Source organism: Haemaphysalis longicornis, unplaced genomic scaffold (genome assembly GCF_048455015.1).
Source record: "Haemaphysalis longicornis isolate Haplotype H1 unplaced genomic scaffold, Haemaphysalis longicornis Haplotype H1 scaffold_7, whole genome shotgun sequence".
Taxonomy (NCBI): domain Eukaryota; kingdom Metazoa; phylum Arthropoda; class Arachnida; order Ixodida; family Ixodidae; genus Haemaphysalis; species Haemaphysalis longicornis.
Window position 1 is genome coordinate 131,113,741 of NW_027526422.1, and position 24,452 is coordinate 131,138,192.

Below are 24,452 nucleotides of genomic sequence, written 5' to 3' on the forward strand. Positions count from 1 at the left end.
TGGTCATACAAGTCCCCTTTAGTTGGTGCCAAATTTGAGGCAGAATGTATGTATTTAACCGTCAGGCCCCGCGTTCATTTAGTTAGGAATGCTCGATGGGTTATTTTTTACGATAGTGAGCGAACAAAAGTGGCCGCGGAAGAAAATAAAAATGATGCGTTCAAAATGGCACAGAACGGCCCCAGCCCGTGCAAGCTGAAACCAAACGCGCAAAGAACAGAACTGCCGCTAGTGCTATTCCAGGTACACCAACAACAAAAAAAAAAAAAGATAAAGAAAAGGATGCGCTCTGCCCCAGAAGAAAATGCACGAACACTGCGAAGAGGGCGAAACTGTCTTTCATTGTTCAGCAATAGAGGTGTGAGGCAGGGATGGAAAAAGCGTGAGGGGTGATAGCGATGAGCGGAGAACGGCGCCACAGCACCTACCGCTCCGCACTTGACCGCGTTCACGTTTGGTTGAACGGCTTTAACTTTTTAAAGAGACTTGAAGGAGAAAGAGGCTTTGTCTAGTACCGACTTCCCCATTACTGGCTGAGGTAATCACGGTCTTCAGTTCCTCCAGGTATGTCTCATTAAAGGTCTTCTAAATTGTCAGGCTGCAGCTGCGGCGTCCGCAGTGTTGCCTCTTGTTGTGCAAAGCGTCAAAAATAATTTCAAGCTGCTCTGCTTCGGTAATCGGTCACTGTAACGTTTACTTCATCCTTACGGGCTGGTGACGTCGGCGTCTCATGTCGTCGTCATAAGCGTCGTGTCATGTAGTCACGGTACTACAACACCGGGAAACTCGCTTACGCCTCATGCTAGAGAGCTTCGTGCTTCAAATACAAGAGACTTTTACACCAAAAGCTGTATACCTCTACCCCCCAATGGTTTCATCTCTGTTGGCAAAAACGCCAAGGCGCCAAGAATGCAATTATACACTGCATGTTTCGCCCCTCGTTTCTCGTTAGTAGAGATGTATACTCTCCACAGTGGCGTATTCTTTCACTGTGTAGGCTGTGCAATTGTTTGTTGTGTTATAGCGAGTTGTTTATTTATTAGACCGACTCTTCCCGACAGGTATCTGTCGCCGTCAGTTTTTGGCCGGTATCACTGTGCGAACTCGACGAGCGAAGATGTGAAGATTCCCGTAAGGTGATCCTAACTGATAAGGCGTTTGGGCAGCTTGCGGTTGGTATAAATTTGTTTTGCCGATTTTGTCGAAATGAATTTCCTTAACCCCTCTCATACTCCCCTTTATAAATAGTGTCACCGCTTAATTATTCTAGTCGTATGTATACGCACGTCAACAGCTTTCGCTGGGTCGTAGTCCCTTCAGACGACCAACTGTGAATTTTTGTGCTGTTTTTTGTATGGATCGTAATCATGCGGTGCCGACTTAATCAGCAGTGGCGCCACTTCTAATACCCCGAAGAACGCCGTTTAGTGAATACACTTTACCTTCACCCGTCCCATTCGGCTCGAAACTTTTGAAACGTCCCCCATCGGTGCAGTTCACACGGAGACTGCAGCGCGCAATCTCGCCCACTTCATCAAAGCGCCCCGGGCGGATCGTGCTTGTACCGCATTCCTGCGGGCAGACAGGTAGGGGATGTATATAGGTGAAGGATGATGTGAGCGACGCTCGTGGGAATCAAAAAGCGTCGCCGCATTTCAACTCGCTTTGTTGTTGCCCCGTTTGTGTCGTTATCAGGCACGTTCGTGGCCACTCGGCCTCAGTGGCAACGAGGCGGCGACCTGGCCCGTCGATCGGTACTTTCGATTCCTACCTTTAGCGACGCCGATGCCAGCGTCGCCTGGCGTTAATGGGCCACTTCATTGCTACGTCAATGCACTTTCTGACGTCGTTGAGACGCTCAGCTGCCCCGCTTTTAATTGGGTGAACAATAAGTCATGGTGGGGAAATGTTTGTCGTGCTCTGTTCGTTTTGACGTCTCTTTGTGTGCAGTGCGAGGTACACGGGAGAACGGAGTGGCAATGTGAAGATAACGCGCGAAGAGAGCTGACGTCGCACGTCGGGAAAGGTTGTTGCGGAAACGGCCAATGAGAAGGGCGGCGCACAGTTGCCAATGTCGCCACCTGTCTTGCGGCTTCCGCACCCGTTCGTACGCGTTACGCAGTCGAGTCTGCAGCCAGTGTGGACGGCTGTAGTCGAAGGAATTGGAATGTCGGCGGCAGAATGTTGAAACAGGCGGTTAAGGTAAATAGCAGAAGGCAGTCAGTGCCGCCTCTCAAGCGAGCAAACGGGACCACTGCGAAGGTTAAAGCCCTAAGCTTGGTAGGAACGGTCTACGAGAGACGAGAGATGTGCGAGGACGTTTCGCATTGGCTGAGCCGGAACAAGGCGTGTATATAGGGCTGAGCCTTGAAAGTTCGCGACGGAGAGGAACAAGGCCCTCACGCATTCTTAAAGATCCACCAATGAAGCTTCTGTTAATCTTGTTGGGACGCCATCTTGTTCCCGTCGACAAATGCAAAGTCTAATTTCGAGAGACAATACTTGTTCTGAAACTTCCACATGTTATATGGTATTCATAATGGAGTTCTGCGATGAACAGTGTCAGTCTTGACGAAAATGGGTGTAGAATTGACCGTCCTGTCCAACTTGACGAGGCTGAGGTTCGATTCATACAAGCGCTCAGCAAGTACCCTATTCGGGCTAACACCAAAAAGCTAAAACACGACAGACAGAAATTGTAGCGATTAAGACACAATTTCACCGCCGGGGGAGAAGACCGCTGCATAGGTTACACAATAGCGTATTTTTTCCCTTAATGACCTCAGTGACTTAATGACCCCAGCTACCTCTCGGAAAGATGTGGGCAAAAAAAGAAAATTAAATGTGCAAGTAGGGAAAGGGGAGGGGATAACTCTTTAAAAAAACTTCTATTCCTCAGCGTCAGCGCGTGCGTTCGAATCCCACTTTGGGGTGCGGGATGTGACCCTCCTTAGCAGGTGACGGCGCAGAGTGAATAAATGGACTGTTACTCGCTCCTAAAAACGAAAGTCCTTTCATGCGGCAGTGGCGTGTAGGGCTGCTATAATTACGGAGACATACTCATCAACACGACCTAGAAACATGCCAAAGGTATGTTTGCTTTCGGAACTCGTTACGGGATTTCTCTGTGAATTATTTTTAATTCGGTGCAGACAATCCGATTTTGCTGCGCGTAGAAAGCAAAACAAAAAACCCCGCATCCACAACCTTGCAAACGGCGAAATGCTCGTGCACCTTACAATCATTCACAAAATGATGCGATTGCGAAAAAAAAATTTTCAATATCCCCAGCTGGCTTATCGAAACCCTTGGTCCTTCAGCAGTGTGGATCGCCTATCCTTAACTGTGACGTTTTTGGGCACGAAATCTCAATTTGACCTTGGATACCGGAACCAGAGCACTTCTCCACAGAGAACGCCGTGCAGGCGGCTTGCAGCTCCGTGAGGAATGCATTTGAAGCTGTAAAGAGAATTTCCGGGACCCTGTGCCAATAAGTTTGTTTCGCAGTTCGCGAACGGACCGTTGACCTTTGAGTCATGTTGTTATTCTCTTTCTTGACCTTTTTGTACAAGCACTCGAGTTACTCTAGCTGAAGTCTCCCCGAGCCCTGAGTCGAAAGAATGCTGCGAAAAGTGTACTCATAATCCCGAAAGCACAATGATTCGCGCCTTCAACCAAAAGTAAGACACAAATTTTATGTATTTGTCAGCCGTAAAGTGCCGTATTACATGCTTAGAGTTTACTGTGTCTGAAAACAAGGGCTAGTAAAAAGTATTCGAAACATCACAACGTGGTAGTACATTTCAAATTATTTTTTTTCTTTGTTCTAGTGTTAATATAGTATTTCTCGCACCTCGAAGCTTGTAGACTGGCTTTGTACTCACAGAAAGTTGCCTGTGCGGTCCAATGACAGCTATATTTGGCCATAGACGTAAAGAAGGTTCTCAACAACCATTACGAACACACGTTCCTGTTTCCATAGCAGCTGTGCTCTTCCACGCATATATGCACTCCTGCACAAGCTCATTTGCGCATCAAATTCTTAAATTATGAAAAACAAAGAGCGTTGCACGCAGAGGCGTAATTTGTAGGAAACTCTCGCGGTTCCAAGAAACACAGCTTAGAAAGAACAGGACAACGTCAGCGTATGTCAAAGCAGAGACAAATTGGGCGTAGTACATTTCCGAGAACTTTTCCTCCAGCCACATGCGTGTTCTCTCGTGTTAAAAATTTCGTTAAAGTTAGGTTTCTCTCGTTGTACAATGAGAGGGATGAGAAAGAAAAAAGCACAAATCCCAGCGGCTTAGTCTCTTAACTGAAATTTAACAACTGCGTCAGGGCCCTGGGCTTGCATTTAACCATGCTGTGTGTCGCATCATTTTCCTTTTCGTTACACTTTTCGAGGCATAGCATACTAGGGTCGCGTTGCGTGGACCCTTTATAAAATTTTCTGCTCGGGATTTTATTGCTAAATATGCCTTTTACGCCGACCTTGAACTGACCAAGTTATGTTGAAGTGGTCGGAGAAACAACAAAAAGGAAAGTTGAAAGAAAAAGCATAAGCATATTTCTTTCACGCTAGGACAAGGAAAATAAAAAAAACCTGAGTTATTGGCTGAGTCAGCTAGGCATGCGGACTGTACAGGCAACAAAGAGTCTACGGGGAAATACGTGACTTGCAACACACTCTTTGCAGGACAGCATTGCGTCAGAACAGATATACAGTGCAAAAAGCGCTGCTTTACAACAGGATCCAGATATTTCAAAACTCATTGAATTTCCAAAGATGCCCCTCCGTTCGGCACTGGCTTTGAATAAGCATTTCGTAGTGCAAGAACACAGGTTACGTGCAAAACTTAGGGGTCTGCAGATATACCCCTATCTGATGCACTTTTTTTTTTAATTTGACGCATTCTGCTCAAAAGTAAATGTAGGTGAAGGACCTTACAAACTTTAAGAGGCCGCAGTGGCTATCGCTTAAATTCGAGGCTTTAAAGGAATTCCATACTGATTCCATACTGATCGCAGACTGAACCCAGATTAGGAGAGATTAGCCGCAGTTCAAGGATGTTTTCAAGCAGCAAGTCATGGAAACTTGCACTAGACTACTTACTGCAGGCACTAGATGGCATTACTGCATAAAGTTGCTGTAATTTGACAGACTGGAATATGTAGAATTCAGGCTTGCCAAATGCGATCTTCTCCAGGCGCGCTGGACAGACCAGCATTCCGCGTTGAAAAAACTGTGTCTGTGTTGAAAAAAACCCATCACTGGAAACCCGCCCTTACGACAGCATTTCTTTCTACTATTCGGATTGGAATCGTTCGTGATATCGTATGTGTAATATTTTGTGCAGCCTCTGGAAGCGTATACTTATGTTCGTGACAAAGACTCCTGCGGCGTTCTTTGTATTTTAAATTCCACAAATTTTTGCCGCTACAACCTTTTCTACCAGTAACTAGATTCACCGCATGTACTTGACGATTCTAGCTATAGCAGACATGTGACCGAGAAGGAGTGGAGTGGAGTACCTTGAGTAATGAATGGCTCGAAGTCAGAAAGGAAGAAATGGAATTAAAATAATGGTCTGTCATGGCAGCCTTGATGACAAACCGGCCAAGAGAGTCGAGCTTCTCTCTGAACCGTGGGAAAATGCTTCCTTGCTAGTCCTATTAAACACTCCAAATTCCTATCCATAACACCTAAGCTTCTCACTAGAGTACGCAACTTTTATGCATTCCCAATGGCCGTGACACGGAAAAAAATATTTACTGCTGGTCACTCAATACCATTATATATTCCGGCGTAGTTTCAGCTTTTTGATTGCTTCCACTTAAAACGGTAAAATTTAATGCTGCTAACAGCAAAACAAGCCCATAAGAATTATTTTCCGACCATTATCTGTTAGTTTAGTGTTGTGTACTCTTTTCATGAAAGTTACAGTGACAAACAAAAGCACAACTTATACTGCACCGAAATTGAAATATTATTTTCAGGACACTGTTCGGTACGTATAATATCGGAATTTTATTTTCTTGTCAGAACAAGGAATATTGTTCATTGATCGCGTCGTAGCTCGACCGGTGTTGGCCTCGTTGATATTCTACAACGTCAGCAACGTTGATTTTACGACAAAAATGAAATTACAAAGTCGGTAGGGCTGCTTTTGGGCGGTATTTGTTAGCGAGCGAGAATGCGGTAAATTTGAAATGCAGACTGCTTTGTTAAATGCCTCCCATTTCTCTTGGTAAGGGAAATTGCCACCTTTTACTAATTACAGCCACGCTCCTAACCTCGCGCGCTCTAGAAACCAAATGGATAAGCTCTCCTTTTAAAAGGGTATTGGATGTTCCCTTTACAGCCCCGTGAACATCATCGTAACAACAAAGTCGCCGTTTTCCCGCCGCCACCTCTCCCCTATAGCTGTTACACTCAACTACACTACAGGTTGTCATTGCAGGAGGGTTCCGTCATCCTTCCGCCGGTCTTCGCGCAAAAATGTGCTCGGTACGGCGTTTAGCCGATTACAATGCTCCCAGCTGAATATATCCGCGGGGACACGGCAAGGGAGGACAACCACTTAAATAGACAAGGAGCAAACAAACCAACGTCACGAGCTCGTTCCGGGGGCGATTCATCACAGAGCTGAACTCACCGTCGCCATGAGTGACAGCGCCACACCCCGAGAGGGAAGTCCAGTAGCGTCCGTGGCACTGACGCTCCTCACGGACGAGCACTGTGGGCGGCGATCGCCTAAGCTCCAAGCGCGGCGGACGCTGCCGCCGACCGGTGATCCGTCGTATCGAAAGTAAACGGCGCCGGCACCGCAGCAGACGGGATCCGGTGGAAGGGGGGGCTGAGGAAAGTGTTCCAAAACAGGTTGACATGAGAAGAGGGGGGCATACGGGGGGAGAAATCAGGGCAACATGTAATGGGAGGGAGAGAGGGAGGGATCAAAGTGAGAAACGGATGGGATGAGGCGAGGGGGGTACAAATTACGGGGATGATGATGACGTACGCACCTCAACGCCGCGCTTCGCTCAGCTCCTCTTCACGAGTTGGCGCACGTGCGCGGCGTGGCTCTGAGGACAAGAAGCACGGGCGTGAAAGCGGCGACCAGCTGCCCTCCTCGCGCACCCAAGGCCCCTCAAGGTCGGTCGCTCTCGGAGCTAAGGCGAGCTTGCCCTGCCACGATCTCGCTGTCCATCGCCGCTGGGAGCAGAAGTCCGCGCATGCCTCCGTGTCCGGCTTTGTGAGACAGCGGCACGCACTTTTTGTCCAGGGGGGCCCCTTAGCGCTGGTGCAAAGTGACGAAACGCGTGCAGGCGCCGTAATTTCCGAACGCCTCCTTCCCTTGCCCAAAGCCGTGCTCGAGTTCGCATTTTTCTTTCTGTAGCCCCCGGTGCCCCTCACTGGGAGCCCCCCTCTTTTATTCCGCCTCTCCCCGTCCCGGTCGCGTTCCTGTTCCTCCCCAGCTAGCCGAAGAACAGTCGGAGGAGGCGCTCTCGGATATCGACACGATCATCTCATCGCGCCGCTCTCTCCTCCGCCTCCGGTCCGGATTATTGTGCGCGCCAGAGGCGAGGACGATTTTTGCTGCCTTTGTATCGTTCTAGACCGCACGCGCTCCTTCTTTTCTCGTCGTCCCCCTCATTTCGCTTTCAATCCGGGTTGCCGCTGGCGGCGAGAAGGCGCCACCACGCACGGTGCACGGGCAATAAAGTGGCTGTGCCGGTTTCAGCATCTCCGAATTGGGTCTGCGCTAATCGTCCCCTTTCTTCGCCTGGCTTGCCATTTTTGAATCGTTGAATCCACCGATTTGTTCACGTTAGCTTATGGTTGTTGCTTGGTGGTGTTGTAACAGCAATGGAAGCTACTTTGAAACACCCTTGTGAGGTGGCAAGGGATGGAATTGTTAAGTTTGGCTTTTACAGTACGTCTGCTTGTGCCGTTTTGTCGGGAGGTCACCGTGCCGTTCTACCGGTCGGTCCGCCGGTGGAAGCAGAACAATCATGATCATTCTCGCCATCACCGTCGTCGTCGACGCTTAGGTTTAACCAAACAGCTCACTCGAATACGTTATCCTTGCCGCCATCGTCTTCGTCCGCGCGTAGAAATGTCCCTAGCAAAAATGGGCACTGAAACAGGAAATGGGCATTGCAATGGGCAATAAAACACTTGGAGCTCGCATGCCAGGTCTGTCATCCTCATTACTAGCCTCCCCCCGTCCCCAACCGCCTTCCCTTTGTACAGTGATCAACACCCTTGTCTATAACACTGAGTTCAACTTGAACTGGTTACCTCTCAAAACTGAGGACTCAAACTTGTCACAAAAAACGCTGAGGTCAAAATATATGGTCAAGACTTCAGAATTACACAATCGATTTCTTCAAGTGTTTTTTGGCCAAGGCAAGATAAGGCTATAAGTACGAAACCTGTGTTATAGACAAGGGTGTTGCCCTCTGCACTCAGTATTCCCAGCCTGGGCCATACCTATGGTACGGACATGCCAGCACACCCCGAATTTGTCCCCACTCCCCACTCTCTCCTTAGGACCGTGGTGAGCATTCGTGGGCAGCCTGGATCCGCATACTCAGCCAGCCTGGTGACTCAACGAGCACAGCCAGTCGAAACCAAGCCAGCTTATACTTGGAATACCTCCACGCTACGAGGCCGATGAAATCAGTTTTATTGAGCGATAAATAAATTTTATTCTCCCCCCTCGTCGGCGCAGAAAGTTAGCCAAGACATGTAACGGTAAATATCATAAAAATTGCTACCGACATCTCTGCCGAAGTACAGGATGCCCTCAAGCTTCACCATCGTTGTCTTCGTCAGAGCAGAAGATCGGCCAGGAAGAGTAACAGTCGCAATTGTTGTCGCGGTGTTCGTGTGCGGTTTGTGGGAACGTTTCGCACCGAAGGTGTGTTGCCCTGATAGCGAGGTGTGAGAATCAATATCAGCCAAGTGAAAACCACCCACAACTTCCAGCCGGTCGGTCAGGCTCGCCCCGCGAGCGAAAGAACGCTGTTCAGCTGTCGCTCTCCTCAATAACACCTATGGTAAAACTGAGCGACACCGTAGTCGAAGCCCTGCGTTGTTCCCAGTGCAGGCGAAATATTTCTCCGGTGGTACTTTAACGATTTTGCATTCATACACATAACTAGGCTTAAGTGTCTCGTCCCAGGTTTTCTTTGCTAGATGCAGTGTGTGCATTTACAAAGACATGTGCAAATGAAAAGATGCCAGGTACATTCATTTGACATCAAAAAACCCTTCCATAATGGTTTTTTTTTAATGAACTTTGTACAGTTGGGTCACCAGCGAAGCTGTAACATTCGTGCAGCGGTTTACGTACGACGCGCGGCCGCTGTTCGCCATTGCTACGTTGTAGCTGCTTCGCTCGCACCGCCGCAACCCTGCCCGACGTTGTCGCTTGAGCTGTGCTTCATTCAATAGCTTGCTGCGCGTGAGTTCTGCTGCGAGAGAGGCTGTTTTCATTCCCTCCGATGAGCGTTCTGACTTAGCAGTGTCGGTATATGCGCGAGTGTAGCTACATCATCTATAAACCGTGCTCTCTTTCTAGTTACATCTATCTACGTTCCAACCTGCAAGTTTTCGCGCATGCGTATAGGGTTTCGCCGGAGGAGTTTTCTGCGTACACTGCGCCGTCAGGTTTTCTTTTCGTCTAGTTATTAAAAACGTCCCTTTAAAAAAATATAGCGCTTGGGCGAGCTACACCAGTTTCATTTCGTGGTTTGCTCTTTTTGACATCTCAAAAGGCAGTGCAGCAAAGGGCATTAGACACAATAAACTGTAGCAGGGTGGAGAGTTGGGCGAGTTGGTGTACTTGCATCTCGGGGAAAAGTGCGAACTAACAGGGACACAAAAAGAAAGAAGTGGATAGGACTAGCGCTGACTTTCAACTCGATTTATTGGAAAAGACGTAACTACTTATACATACACAGAATCCTCCTCCGCCACCACGCCACGTGCCCACAGCAGCCAATGACATACTATCAAGACCAAAACCCTCCACTGTTGACAACGCACATTTCTTAACACAGGAACACCTTAACAGGAACACAGGAACAGGAACACAGGAACACAGGAACAGGAAAAAGAATTAGGTTATTTGGAGCGGTCGTCGCGATTTTGTGACGAACTGAAAGGCTATGTTTCTAAATTTCCTCATCTCAAAATAGCTTGCCACCACGTTCGGCAAGAAGTTGAATCGTTTAGCCGTCATGTTGGTAGAAAGGGACCCGCTGAGAGATATTTCCTTTGATAGAGCAATACTTGAATTTTCGAATTGGAAAGGCTACAATATACCGGTTTAAGTTTACTTCTGCAAGCTTCAGCTTGTCCTGGTTTCTCTCATTTGCTTGTTTTTGATCAGTGAGCAGCGTGAGGGAAGTCGTTCTCTATTCCAATTTTGTCACGAGTGATGGAGTTTGAGTCTGACATGTTTGCGTTTTTTTATTCCGTTGGACGGAAAAAAATTACGCCCATCTTCCCGCGAGGGAACCCTGATGTGATGCGACGCATCAGGGGGGAGCATTTGGACTGACGCTGGTATTGGATTGCGTCAGTCCACTCGCTGAAGGGACTGTCGCTTCCATCACGTTTTCATCGGAAGAATCAAGCCAAGCACGAAGTCATCAATCGAAGTCACGCGGAGTCGAACGAGAGGGAGCGCTGACTGAACCGCCGCAGCGCGCTACCCGCTTTATATTCACAGCGCCTGAAGGAGAGGAGACAGCGGAGGAGAGTCGCGCATGTGCGCACTTGCGCGCACGCAGCAGTTATTTATGATAATGAGAAGGAGTGAGAGTGTTGCGCACAGATGTCGGAGAGAAGAGCGGAGGAGAGTCGCACATGCGCAGGTGGCGTGCGGACGCCGCCGACACCGACGCAGGAGGGACATGCCTCAGAGCACAAGATGCGTCGCATCTAAAAATAATTTAAAAGTGAAGTAATTATAGTTCACTCGTATGGTTGCTTAAATAGTGAAAGTTTGCGACTGTACACACATTTTATGTTGTTTTATACGTTTGCAACTTGAAGGTAGAATGCTTAACGAAATGTTGCTTCTTTTGAAGGAAATGCTATTTTGTTTTTTGGCGTGTGCTGCGTGTCGATGCCCCACTTGGATAGTTTAATATGCTCTGACACAGTCTACTAGTTTCAGTTGCTTCTTCGTCAAGGCAGTGGTTTCAGCGTAGTGCTCAATTGTGATGTTGGTATACCCATGCTTGATATTCGTTGCGACACTGGTGACGTAGTCGTCACTTTTCGGCGTGTGTTCGTACGGCGCCGACGCTTTTGACGCAGCGCTCGTATTTCGTGTTTATGGGATTCCTTGCCACGTTGATGAAATTAGGCGTGGGTGGACTTGTGACCCAGACATTGCTAAGCAAGCGTCCGGCATCGATTCTGTACCCCCGGTCAGTGTGGATACATCGACGCAGTGCATATCTTGGTGAAAAATGTGCTCTGACAAGATAGAAAGAGTAGAAGGAATGTTGTAGAATAGAAATAGAATAGTCTGTTGTTTGGTCCTGGTTATCTTAGCAGTTTTTTCTGGCAATATCGCGCACACTAACTAACCCGATCGTGCGTTCTGCTGCTGAGAAGTGTCATTCAAGTGCAGAAGTAAATTAACCCGAAATACATTGATGCGCTTTTAAGGGTGTCGTGTGTTCAAGCGGCCTCCATTACTGCACTTGGTTCAGGAGAAGAGAGGCGGCAGTGCCGGAGTTGGGTGACAAAAAAGGTGGTATAAAAGACTTCATCAAGCGCGCGGCGGGAGAGCCGAATGGGAGATAACAAGCGATAGTGCAACCAGAGGGTACAATGCCTTGGAAGGACTCTGGTACAACATCAAAAAGAGTAGACATGTGAGTTCAGAACGCACCGCACCTCCGCACTGTGTCAGACTCAGCACCGCCCCCACCCGGGCATACACTCTGTTGGCCAATGAGGTGGCTCCACCAACCTATCATCGCGCTGCGCCGCTACCTCACAAAAGGGGGCAGGATTCAACGGCTAACCGCGCTCTGTGCAGTCCACCTCTTCACTCCCTTGTGGCGATGTTGCCGCTGTTGTTCCTTTCGGCGCCGAAAAAGATGGTGGTGCACATAAAATTGGCGAAAGAACTGTATGCAATACATGTGCAAACCGTACTAGAACGCATTTAACGTTTGGGGCCATAACAGTTTCGCATTCCTTCACGTATACAGACTTCCGTATTAGACCAATTTTCACTCATTCGCACAAAAAATGAAGCTTTCGCTATGCATGCGCGACAAATTCAGTGTGGCAAATACGCTTGACTGTTGTCTTTCTTGCGTCGGTAAGAACAGCGTCGGATGATTCTACAGTGATCAAATAGGGGCTTACACCTACAGGTGCGGCAGTGCTCGGGTAGCAGTCCGACGTAATTAATATTTAGTGAATTTAATGTGATGCAGGTGAACCTTTTTATCTCGCCCATGTATTCTTGATTACATAACAGGGGACGCAGTATCGAAAAGCCGTGTACCTTGTCGTATATTGCTTTCTACAAGTATTTCTCTTTTTACGGCCGGGTCCACTCTGGCGCAGAGGCTACTTATAGCCCTTGCGCTATAATTAGCTGGCCGCGGACGCGAGAACCTGCTTTCTATTTCGTCTCTTTTCTTATTTTTTTTGTAATACTTGACACGCTCAGTGAATGCCAGAAGAGCGAGATTCCGGATGCTCGGATTCTCCTCTATTATTTACCTGGTTGACTACTTTTTGGTTTATTTAGTCACGTAGCAGGGACTCAAGTACGCTGGCTAAGAAACGAGACGGAAAACCTTCAACTTTAACCCAATCGATTTGTATGCCAGAACTCTGTTGAGTGCAATGCCGGCGTGACCTAGTTAGCAGCGAGTTTAACAACCAGACGATTTTGTAATAGAGGAAAATTCCACCAACCGGGATCCCGCACCGCTGTCATGTCCTGCGCACGTAAATTATGAGAGGAGGTTAAGAGAAGATGCTGAAGATCGCGAGCGCCAAGGTTTTCACGTCAGCGCCGACCCGATTGGAGCAGGCCCTTCCGAACGTAAAGAATGACGCTATAAAAATAAAATGCATACACACAGAAACACATGATGGCTGGACATGTGGTTTTCAATTAGTGCAAAATATATGATGTTTATTTGCCACGTGTACAATGCCAGCATTACCTAGACATGAAGATGCATTCATGTTCGGAATCTATAGCATGCAAATGCATTACCAGTACTGCTGGCGAACGCCTATCTGCGCATTGTTGAAAGTGGGAGACTGGTTCCCATGAGAAAAATTTGCACTAATCTGACGATTTGCTGACCAATGCACAATACAAATTTAAAAAGCATTCTTGTATGAAACAGTTGGTGAAGCATACCTGAGCATAGCTTCGGTGTTTCGTACGCAAATGACACTTTTGAACCCAATGTAAACATTTTTTTCACATTTGTGGGTATGTGTGTGTCGGGGTTGGGGGGGGGGAACTCACCTGTTAACAGTCTTGTGAGACTTACTACTACTTCATTACCAACAAGCTTGAAAACTATCGTTCACCAATTATAACAGTTTGCATAGTCCATGAAAATTCTCCAAACGTCCTAGTTTCCTTATTTTGGAGATGTCACATCGGCATTGAAATAAAAAAAAATTAAACTCTCATTTGCTAGGCAGCTAGCGCCTTCTAGGAAAAACTATATAAACCAAAATGTGTTTTTTGCGTACTTTTTTATTTCAGAAAAGAAATGACATATTTTTAAACGAAGCAAACCAAGGTGTTAGGAACATTTTCACGGATCTGTAACACTTTACACCTGAGCCATCGGACGAGCCGTAGTAGAGCTCAAAATTAACTTCGACCGCCTGGGGATCTTACACGTGCACTGCAATTTCGTCAACGGAGTTTTGTAACCTTGATAACGGTGAAGTGAGGACCATTAGGAATCAATCTAGGGTCGCGACCCTTATTTATCGATTGTATTGTAAAGGTGCACTTAGGCCGTTTAAAAAATTCATCATATCGTTGTCAATTACAACTGTGTCTGTTTTCCATTATTGCACGTCCCGCCCGCAGTGCAATTTCTATAAATAATTTTTTTTGAGTGGATGTCCTTCCGCTCATTCCAAGGCGTTGCATGATAGCTCATTTGACGTTCCATGAGCACTACGCTGTTGACGCTCTTTCAGCCACTGATCGGAGAGCGCGCTTATCTTGGTTTCTTAATGAGCGCTACGTCATAGAACCTCGCATAAAGGAGGAGGAGGAATGCCTTTATTGTCAGATGGGACATGAATGCCCTGTTGGGGAAGGAAAGGGACATGAAGGAAGGGAGGGAATAATCGAAAAAAGAACAATGTTCAAGGTTTAATCACCCTAAATGGTGGATAGCATTGTAAAGTCCGTGAACATATAGTTCGCAGAAACCGTGAAGAGATAGGTGCGACGATTTTTAGAGGTGTCGGTCCAGGTTATTACACCAGCTTGTAAAGACCACTGGTTAGTGCGTATTCAATAACTTTCTCAAGTACTGAGGGGTCCTCTCGAACGCGTTGCAGGTGCGCTTCTTCATCTCCGGGTGGGGAACCGAGGTCCAATAGTGGCTCGCGATCGGTCTTGAAGTGCTCACAGTGCCATATCAAATGGAGGAGAAACAGGCGAGATAAGGACGATGTGTACTGCAGGGGTATTTGTTTTCTGCCTTCGCAAACACGCCAATCTTCATGTCGATGGTTGTTCTGGCAAGGGGGCTTTACTCGATTTACTTGTTCTACTCAACTATTTATTTCGCAACCATGAACCTGCAAGCCTGAAAGAGCTAATCACCGCGCGTTCTCCGCTTCCTGGAGTAACTTCAAAATATGCACGACGCAGCGATACAGGGAGCCGTGTACATTGCCATAGTATTTTGAATTACACAGCTTGCTCCTAGACTCTTCTGCCCTCAACATAGAGCTAGGACCTACATCAGCGCTTCATGCGAGCGTATTATTCTTACCTTTCACCTTTGTGTTACCTCTTTCTTCTCTTTGCCCATTTTATGTTTCGGACGTTTAGCCTAGCCCCCCACGGTGGATTCTGGTTGGCCTTCGCGCTCTTTTCTGGCATTTCTCTTCGTTCTTCATAGGCATTAGCACTAAGTCCCCTGTCTTGAATGACTAAACCTGAATCCCTTTTACACAACAGGAAAAGGTACAGCTAGGTGTCCAGACATTGTGCAGAAAGTGATCAGGATGATGTATCTGCAAGCGCCTTCCAAAATAGAGCAATTATGATCCATAACCATAGCTTAAGTTCAATTACTCAAGTTCATCGTATAACTAATGCAAGTTTTTTTTTTCTGGTATTGCATTTGCGGGGACCGTCAATAATACACGGAGACGAGGCAAACATCTTTGGGAAACACATTTTACTTGCAGTTCATGACAACGTCGAAGACAATACAGAGTAAATGTATAAATTAGTTCGAGGACACCAAGGAATTGCAGACGCCGGCGCCATGATGTTGCTGAAGTATGGGGTGCTAATGTGAACCTCGCCCAATTTGTGCGGGGTAATTATGGAAATGCTCGGCCACGCATGAAGCAGACAGCGGAGCGAACGTTCGTCTTGGAAACGTTGCTGAGATCAACAATATTTACTGTACAGTTCAAAAATGAAAATCGACCCAACCACCCGCCTTATACACCCAATAACACTGCCACACAGCGATGAACCGTCGAGTGCTTGATCCCTCCGACACCACCAGTTTTTCTTGAAGCATCCACCCTATACATAACATGTGTTAGTCACCGTGACCTCTCCGCTCCTAGTTAAGAAAAATCTATTCGTAACTTGCACAGATTCGCCCAAGGCGTAAAAAGGGAACTTAGAAGAAGACACACACAATAGCCTCAAACGACGCGACCTTTACCGAAATGGGTCGTCGCTTCGTAGAAGATATATTTGCGCAACGGGTGGGTCTTTAGAAGAAACTTCACTTGCAGGCTGTAAGGTTGTGGTATTACACCAGAGTAAAATCTATAAGGACAAATAAAAAAACCTGGGGATCGGAGACCTGCAGGAAAGAACGAAAACCTCAAGATGTCTGATACAGGGCCAGCTCCATTTAGCCAGAAAAAGATTCAGACGGCCGTGAGCAACGTTTTGATGGACGGAACAATCTTTGTCAAGGCCGTGCCAAAGTGATGTTTATGTGAGGGCTGTCGTAATCCTCGCCATATGAACTGGAAGGTGTGTCAAGCGCTTTTTTCGTTATGAAAAAACTTGTGATTTAAAAATATTACACTGCACGAAACACTGAACCGGGTAGATGGGTGAGTTGCCATTCTCCGTCATAGCGGAACAACGTAGCCAGCCACGTCGCGCCAATAGCTGGCGTCAGAAACCTCTATTTCACCTACACGAAGTCGATTAATTAAAACTATGAGGGCCCTTACTATTAGGGCTGAGGGAGTCAGAGCAAAAACTGAACCCAATGTAAAAGCTCCGGACAACTTTAGCACATTTGAACGGACATATCGCGCCTTAGCTTTGCGACTTTCCTCTTATACAATATGTGGAGGCCCCAAAGACGCTTAAAGATGAATTGACTCGGCGCATTATGGCAGTTTTGCGGCGTACTCTTGCGTTCCTATTTTTCGTCAAAACGTGGAGCCTGTAGCTGCACAAAATTTTTACCTATGCCTACCTTATGCTGTCCCAGAACTAAATGCAACACCGAAAGCCAATTGTTCGCTGAAGATTGCCACTAGCAGACAGAACAGACATATGCATTCTACTAATAACAAAGTCCAGCGTTCTCTCTGTGCAACTGTAAGATAACACAAACATGCTCTAGTATATCACACGTCCTTCTATGTCAGTAAGGTGGAGGGGTGCTTGCTGGACGTCGTCTGCTTTGTCAGGTACGGGGTCAGAGTTCTCTCCCTCGCTCATGGCTAAAGACACCATCATGTCATCCACACTGTAGGAAGACGGACCTTCTGAATCTGCTGGGGAGCCTGGCTCGGCGATAGGGTCAGCTGTGTCGGTCGGGGCCGAAGGGTCCTCAAGGGGTGCAATCTCCGCCTTGTGAAGCTGCTCGAGGATCTCCAGGGCGCTCTGCTGGTCACTTGAGGAACCTGAGAGACCGAGGGATTCATCTTCAGGGCCGGAGTTGTACGCTGGCACTGGTTCGACAGCCGGCGGGTCCTCTTGCACTTTCGATGGTGATTTCTTGGGAGGAGGGACTACTTCGGTTTTTGGCTCCCCCTTATTCTCCCCCGTAGTCACGGCTGCCGGCTCCACACCGAAGTGGTGTGGTTTGGAGGGGAGAGACTCCACTTGTGGCGGAGCATCCTTGCTTGGCTTCTCTTTTGACATCTCCTGATCGTTGTCAACACCAACTTTTCCACCATGTTCCGTGACAGCAGACGCGCCGTCTTTTTCCGAGTGCCCGTCGCTTGGAATTGCAACCGTTTGCTTAGTTTTCTGGGCACCATTTGTGAGAGGTTTGGCAACCGGAGCATTCCCTACTCGCTTGTCCTCGTCATGATCCTCAGGCACCTCGGGAAAGAGTTTATCGGGATTTACAGAAGGTTCGGTTGAGATCAAAAGATTTTGAGTCGTTGTTTTTGAGTCCGAGTTGGTGTCGAGCACTGGTTGTACAGCTGGTTGTTCCTCCTTGGTGAATTCATCAACAGCTGCGTAGTGGGGTAGAGGTTGTGGCTCGAGTGGCAATCCTGGAGTAGATGGCGTAGGCACCGCTGATGTGCTGGGTGCTGCCGTTGACGTCGTTTTCTTGAACGGTTGGAAAGTCATGCGCCTCCTCGGTGGAAAGGGAAGTGGGGATTTTGTTGTGGACGATGGCGTTTTTCCTGGCTCGTCGTATTGGCGAGGCGTCGTTGTCCGTTTTGTTGGCACCGTCCCTGGAGAAAACCGCGAGTGCGCTGGTTTGCTGTGCTGATTAGAAAGAACTAGTGCATCCGGCAAATACAAGTGCGTCGGGAAAGATGCAACCGAGGCTGCCGTGACTGGTTTCTCTGACTGACGTTTCGGTGCCTCTGAGGGCGGAACTTCTTCAGTATGCACACTACCGGGGTCCTTTTGTGGCACGGCAGCTTCCGTTTGCGGGGGTTGGGTGGTTGGTTGGGCAGCTTCCGTTGATGTTTTATCAATGAAAGGAACTTTTGCCTCGGTTGGAGGTAGTGAAGTGCTCGGCAAAACATTCGCAGAAGGCTGTTGGGCTGAAGGCTTTAAGACCGTGTCTTCACCTATTAAGTCGTCTACAGCGTGCAGTAGAGCAGGCTTCTCCGCCACGGGCTCCGGAACGAGCTCTAATTCTGGAGCGGCCGTTGTGCTCACCGGGTGAAAGGGAAATGGCGTTGGAGTGTGGAAGGCCACTTTTGTGGAAGGGTATCTCGGTGGAAACATTGTTGGCAAACGCGTTGCAGGCATGGATGTTGGTAAAACTGTCGGTAGTACCTCGGCAACTTTGCCTTCGTCCAGGAGAGCGGGGGCTCCGGCAGCAAATGGCTCCGGTCCTTTGCTGTTTTGATATGCCTGTAGCTGTGGTAGCGGAATAGCGGGTCTCGCGGCCAAGTGCTCACTGGAGGAGTAAAGTGGCTTGTAGACAGGCCTAGAGCGTGACCTGAGTCTGAACCCGAAACTGTCACCTGAAGACCGGGCTCTGAGCACGTGAGGCGGGAGAGCGCGTTTTTCGGCTAGGTGCTCGGAACCAGTGTACGAAGGTGGTCCGGGATCTTTGACGAAGTCTTCGGGTGGAACCGCGTCCTCGGAAGTAAGGGAACGGGCGATATCGTGCTGCTGTTGATTCGAAACCCTGTTGTCGTCGGTGTTCTCAGGGGCAGCGCCAAGGTCGACGTTCGAGTGCTGGTTTCCGCTGGAATTTTCAGACAAACTTATGCCGCCGCCGTCTTCGCCTCCGATCACTGCAGAAGTTCCGCTTGCACCTCGACGCATGCCGTACCTCGGAAATGAAGAAGTCTCCAAATTTCGGAGCTCCTCTCGTAAGAGTCTGGCCAGCGCCTCCTCTCGGCCGGCAGCCTCGTTTTTGGCATGGCGAGCGCCCTTCTCGGCGGGTCGTGCTGCAGCACCACCCACAAGAAATGCGGCCAGGAGAAGCGTAACGGGACACCTCCACATCGCCTCCTGCAAAACAAATAAGGAAGGTAACATATATTATAAACTGTCAGATGCATTTGGAAGAAAGGCTTCCTGATTATTTTTTACTCTAAAAGCCCCACAATTAAAGTAACACTTTTTTCTCTGCTGCCAGGAAACTGTGAGCCCATTGGACAGAAATCTTGAAAGATTTATTGAGCGCACGTTGCAAACAAGAATATTGCAAGGCAGTACATGTAAGGCAGTCAGTACTTGCAACTAATAGAGGAGACGGCAGAGGAGCTGTAAAACAAACTACCGAAATTAAACTGAGAATTCGTACAAAATATAGTTGCTTTGGGCAAGAATTAATACAAAAGCAGAGTGGTAACGCACAAAAAATTGATATTATGTCATCAAAGAAAGCAATGGTCGAAGACTTTGAAAATAAAAAATTGGCCGCGTATCTGCTCCTTTCGTTGCAAATGTAGTCAAAACACGATAGTCTTTGTAGACATTTGCCATAGAAATGCCCCCCTTTGCTTTCCTGCTCACCTCTCATGCTGTTCCTGTACCATCGCGCTCATCCCAAGGTAAACACACTAAAGGTTTGTGCAAGGCGATTTGAATTTACCGCGTTCCACTGCTACAGGCCCGGTTCATCGATGCCAGCGCTGCAGTACGGCGGAGACGAGCGTGAATGGAGGCGGCCGACTACAAGGTTTATAGAACCGCGTGGCCGTGCTCCACGTGCGTTCCAAGCAGAACGTGGAACCTAGATAGTGGAACCTTTCGTTGCTGTTGCCGCATAATTTTTCATATGCCGCCAGGAGGCGGCGGTTTTCCGCAGTAGATGTATAGAATATCATTTGCTATCGAAAAACCAAACATCCATGAATTTTTTAATAAACGAACACTGTAAATATCCCTTGTGTACTAATTTGCTGTTTGCTGTCTTATATTTGCGTAATGTCTTGTCCTTGTTCAACAAAGTTGACAAGTATGAACATATAAACTGGCTTAGACGCTCACGTTTGGCTGTGAGTATAAAAGACTATTGCGCAGTATGCATTTTACTTTGGCCGGATGGCTGAATCGAGTCACAGACAGACAGACGGACAGACAGACAGACATACAGACAGACCAAAATTTCTGGGTTTAAGTACCCCAAGAAAGACTATCGTCTTTAAAAACTGAAACTGAAGCTCTTTCATTCGAAACAACGCAAAACTAGTCGAGACTAGGGTCTCGCTTGTTACGGGCTGTAGCCTAGGTAGTAAAGAACAAACCACTCCATGTGCTTGCTGGGGTGGAAAAGTCAGAAAATAAAGATGCAATCAATCCATCAATCAGGCAAGCAAGCAAGCAAGACAACGGGCGTTCCTAGCAGTCTATTCTGAGGCCTTATTCATTCGTTTCCATTTTTTTTGTTTTGCACGACAGATGACATGAAACAGTTGTGTCTTATTCGAACGAAATTACCATTGTATTTTGTGTAGTGATCGAGGGGTTTTCGCTGTTCCTTCAACCGATTGCGCACTAAGTGCCGTAGTGGTAATGAGCCGGGGGGTTATCGACAGCATCAAACTTTCACACTTGTGTAACAGCTTTAATTTTTGGCGTTTCTGGTTGCACATGACAAAAATTTCCAAGACACACGAGCACTCCTCATGATGTAATGAATGCGATAACATTTGTGTGTCATTGCCAAACGTAAGTTCTAATCTTATAGCAGTTTTTTGGTTTTATGTCGCTGTTGTCCGATACTACAACACTACCATTACGAGACCTGTCAGGCCTATATAGAGTAATAAAGTGACTGGGCCATTACATAAACCTTACGCCATGTCAAAAATAGTCGTACTCACGTCACGTCAAATCGCGGGTACCGGTTTATTACGTTTATTGATTTACTTGTTTCTTCGTGCTTTATTTATTTTATTTAGTTATTTATTCATTTATTTATTTATTCATTTATTTATTTATTACGTCCGATACACTTACTCGTTGCGGCATGTACACTGCGGCGGGAAGGGGGAGGGATACACGATAGGCTCAAAGGGTACCGTAAGGCCGGCGCGTCACCACGTTATCACCGATACCACGCCATCTGTCGGGGAAGCCCTGTGGGATCGCAGTTTTCAGTGATATCGCACGATTTCGCTGCTATCGTATGAGGGAAACCGCGTTCGCATCGCTGAACCAAGAGGACATTTAGCGGTAATGTACTTTGCTACTCCCTTAATTGCCCTTAATTGCTACTTTGGTAATCAATAAGCTCAAGTGGGTAACACACGTTCCTAAGTTGAAGGCCACAATGTGTTTAATAAATCCGCCGTTATTCTACTGGTAGATCATGATGGAAAAACAGCAAAAGACGACGAACGTAGAAAAGAAGGGAGACAGGACGCTCGTCCTGTATCCTTTCTTTTCTAAGTCCGTCGTCTTTGTGCTGTTTTTTCACTATGAACCAGTTCCAACTATCCCATTTGTCAGTCCTTCGGCAGTTTATTCTCCTAGAGACATCGACTGGCCTTGGTGGCGTTGGGAATGTACGTTCGTCGCGCGTTCCGGAGGTCCCTTGTTTATGCTACATCAGCATGAAATTTACCCACGTTTGTTGTGAACTCCATTACAAACTAAATTAATTCTATTTCTGCAGCGTTTGCGCCGTCGGCAATTTTGTTTGGTCCTTCTGGTTTAGCAGGCAGGACGCCGGATCTTCTACGCACACGGTGAACTAATGCTTCCCAATTAAAATTTAATGGTTCATCATTATTTTCTTTCAGTTTGAGAGCTTCACCAGGATTGAGAACTTTCGCACAAAACTGCAGTAATAAATTACAAAACCAGCCTAGGTTGCATGGTTATGATTCTGCCTTTTGAACCTACAGGTTTTCAGATTGACCAGATATGTTATGCCTAATAAAATAAAGTGGTTCTGTCGTATATTCAGCCACATGCTTAGGCAATGGGACTAAAAATGAGTCCTCAAAAGCGTAGATTTGCAAGACCTTCGCTCTGTTACGGGAATCCTCCAGCGCACCAAGGGGGAAAGACCTTGCAGATGCAAATGACTTGTTTACATAAATCATGGCCCAAAGAGCTGGGAAAGGTAACGCAAGATGCCCGTTCCCGACGCAAGGCCGGCGTCTCCTCAAGCATGGCGACAGAACATTCAGACCGATCCACTTTAAAAGTTCACTACTTCTGTAGGAAGACGAAGCTGTAACACTTCGAAGACCTATTCCCGTGTGGTTAACCAGAAAAGGTCACGCTCATCAGAGGGCATTCAGAACGCCACCAAATTTCCCACTGCTCGCTTCCGCGTTGCCCACCGCGAGTTAGGTGTTACGCACGGCAACGATAAAATTTGTAGAAGAAGCGTCACGTGGAATAGAGCCCCTTCGTTCTATGCATGATAATGGCGTGGTGCCTACAGCTGTACGTGTCCAGTGGTAGGCATCCGTCCTTATTATCCTCCTCATTGTCGGCTACGATGGCTCAGAGGGCTGAAAAATTGTCTTTCTTAGCCCAGATATACGCTATTATAGGGGATGGATTTAAGACTCAATAATTGCTGTTAGTACATTAATTATGTTGGGAATTTTCTTGCAGTACTAGCATATCTCTCAAACACACGTAAGTCTAAGGCCACACAACACTTCCGCCAACTTCACCCGTGGTCAGTTCGAATCATCGAGCTCGAGCAGTAAAGGGTTTCCGTTCCGTTCGCATTCTGGAGGATTGAGGTTGGAATAGCCCTCAGCGTGACATTTCCCTACTGTTTTTCCAACTCAAAAAATTGCCTTGTCCTAGGAACTTTCCTGGGATATATGGCGTCTTTTTATAGAGCTGCTTTTAATTTTTTTAGCGGACGACCATTTTGCGTGCCATGGACCGTATTTCCTCCCAACACTGTAAAGTAGTGCTTTCGCAATAATAAACTCAACCGGCACAGCATGACCTGAGCCTGTTTCCGCGAGCCTTCCAACCCTCGCTGCTCCCTCTATCGATGCCGAGGATGAGTGAGCGCATTCGAGGAAACAATGTTTTATACTTTTCCTAAACCCTCTTCAAGAAAATTTATTAATCGCCGATACAAAGACCCGCTGTGCTAAATACTACACGGGTCGCCTAAACCATACACACTGCATGTATCACTTCACTTACTACACCACTCACTACACACACAGTTCACTCCACAGTTCTCCATAGTTCACTAGTACACACACTATTAGAAGCACAATTACTCTGAAAGATCACTGTAGATCACATCCTCGAAAGTTCACGACAATACGCCAAGATCAATACAACAGTCAATAGGGTAGAATAGACACTTCTATTTGTTTGTTTACCACACGGATAAACCGAGTGGACCACTGCTGAAGGAACTGCTCTTCCCCCAGCGCGGCGAGCTCAGCCTCCAGGTGATCGAATAGACGCGAGCGCATTTTCCGAAGCATTGGAAACATGTACTTTTGCGGCCGCGCTCTGAGAGCCGCAAAGCCGCGCCTTTTCCAGGTGATCTGGGCACCAACGCACAGTAAAAACAGAACAAATGCGTCGCGCGACTTTGTGCGTGCGTCGAGTTTGTGTCCAAACATCCGAGCTAACAATTTCCAGTAGGTCTTTGCAACCTTGCAATCGAAAATCGCGTGCTGCAGGGTTTCACGCTGCCCGCACTGTGGGCACCTGTTGGAGGGTGCCACTCCCCATTTTGCGATGCGGTCTGCCGTGGGCAGGACCCCCCAGCCGCGTTGCCAGCTGAAATCTCTGACGTCGGCCGGTAAAAATGAGGCCGTCAGCTGCTTCCACCTTACCGCCCTGCTCTTTCGGATCTGGTCCTGAGTGAGCTGCGTCACTGCGAGGGTTTCGCAAATTTTACTCGGCGGTGTGTTGAAGACGTCAATGTCAGGGAGTTGCGTTCTCAAATTTCTGAACGACTTTATGACGTGCTTATAAAACGGGGGTGGCTGCTCGGCTGAGGGTCCTACCCGCACACCATCGAAAAACAATGCTCGGTCAGTGCCAAGGAAGAACTCACAGAGCTTTCGCCCCGGGTATTCCTCATCACTAGCTAGGTTGAGCAAGTTCCTTATTGCGAGGAGACTACTCATTGTTTCTAAACAGGGGATACTGAAACCGCCCATGCTGCTTGGAAGTCGCAAGCAAGTGCGGGCCACTTTTTCAGTTTTCCCACTCCAGAAAAAGGAGCCGAGCATAGTTCCCAGTTTCCTGAGTACATGCCGTGGTGGCCGCGCCACCCTCGCTACGTAGTAGTAGGCTGCCGACACGCAGGCTTTTATC

The 24,452-nt window shown here is 47.6% G+C and overlaps 2 protein-coding genes across 2 annotated transcripts in view; both read right to left on the bottom strand.

Moving 5' to 3' along the window:
- Window positions 1-6,839, bottom strand: part of LOC144146989 (uncharacterized) — a 44,938-nt gene extending 38,099 nt beyond the window's left edge. The window contains exon 1 of the mRNA XM_077678984.1: window positions 6,657-6,839. Within this exon, the coding sequence (XP_077535110.1) occupies window positions 6,657-6,665 (9 nt within the window). The 5' untranslated portion in view covers window positions 6,666-6,839. The remainder of the gene's footprint in view (window positions 1-6,656) is intronic.
- Window positions 6,840-15,453: 8,614 nt separating this feature from the next.
- On the bottom strand, window positions 15,454-19,184 carry LOC144146990 (uncharacterized). Its single transcript, XM_077678986.1, has one exon. The coding sequence runs from the start codon at window positions 19,182-19,184 to the stop codon at window positions 16,875-16,877; it is 2,310 nt and encodes a 769-aa protein (XP_077535112.1). The 3' UTR covers window positions 15,454-16,874.
- Window positions 19,185-24,452: the final 5,268 nt, after the last annotated feature.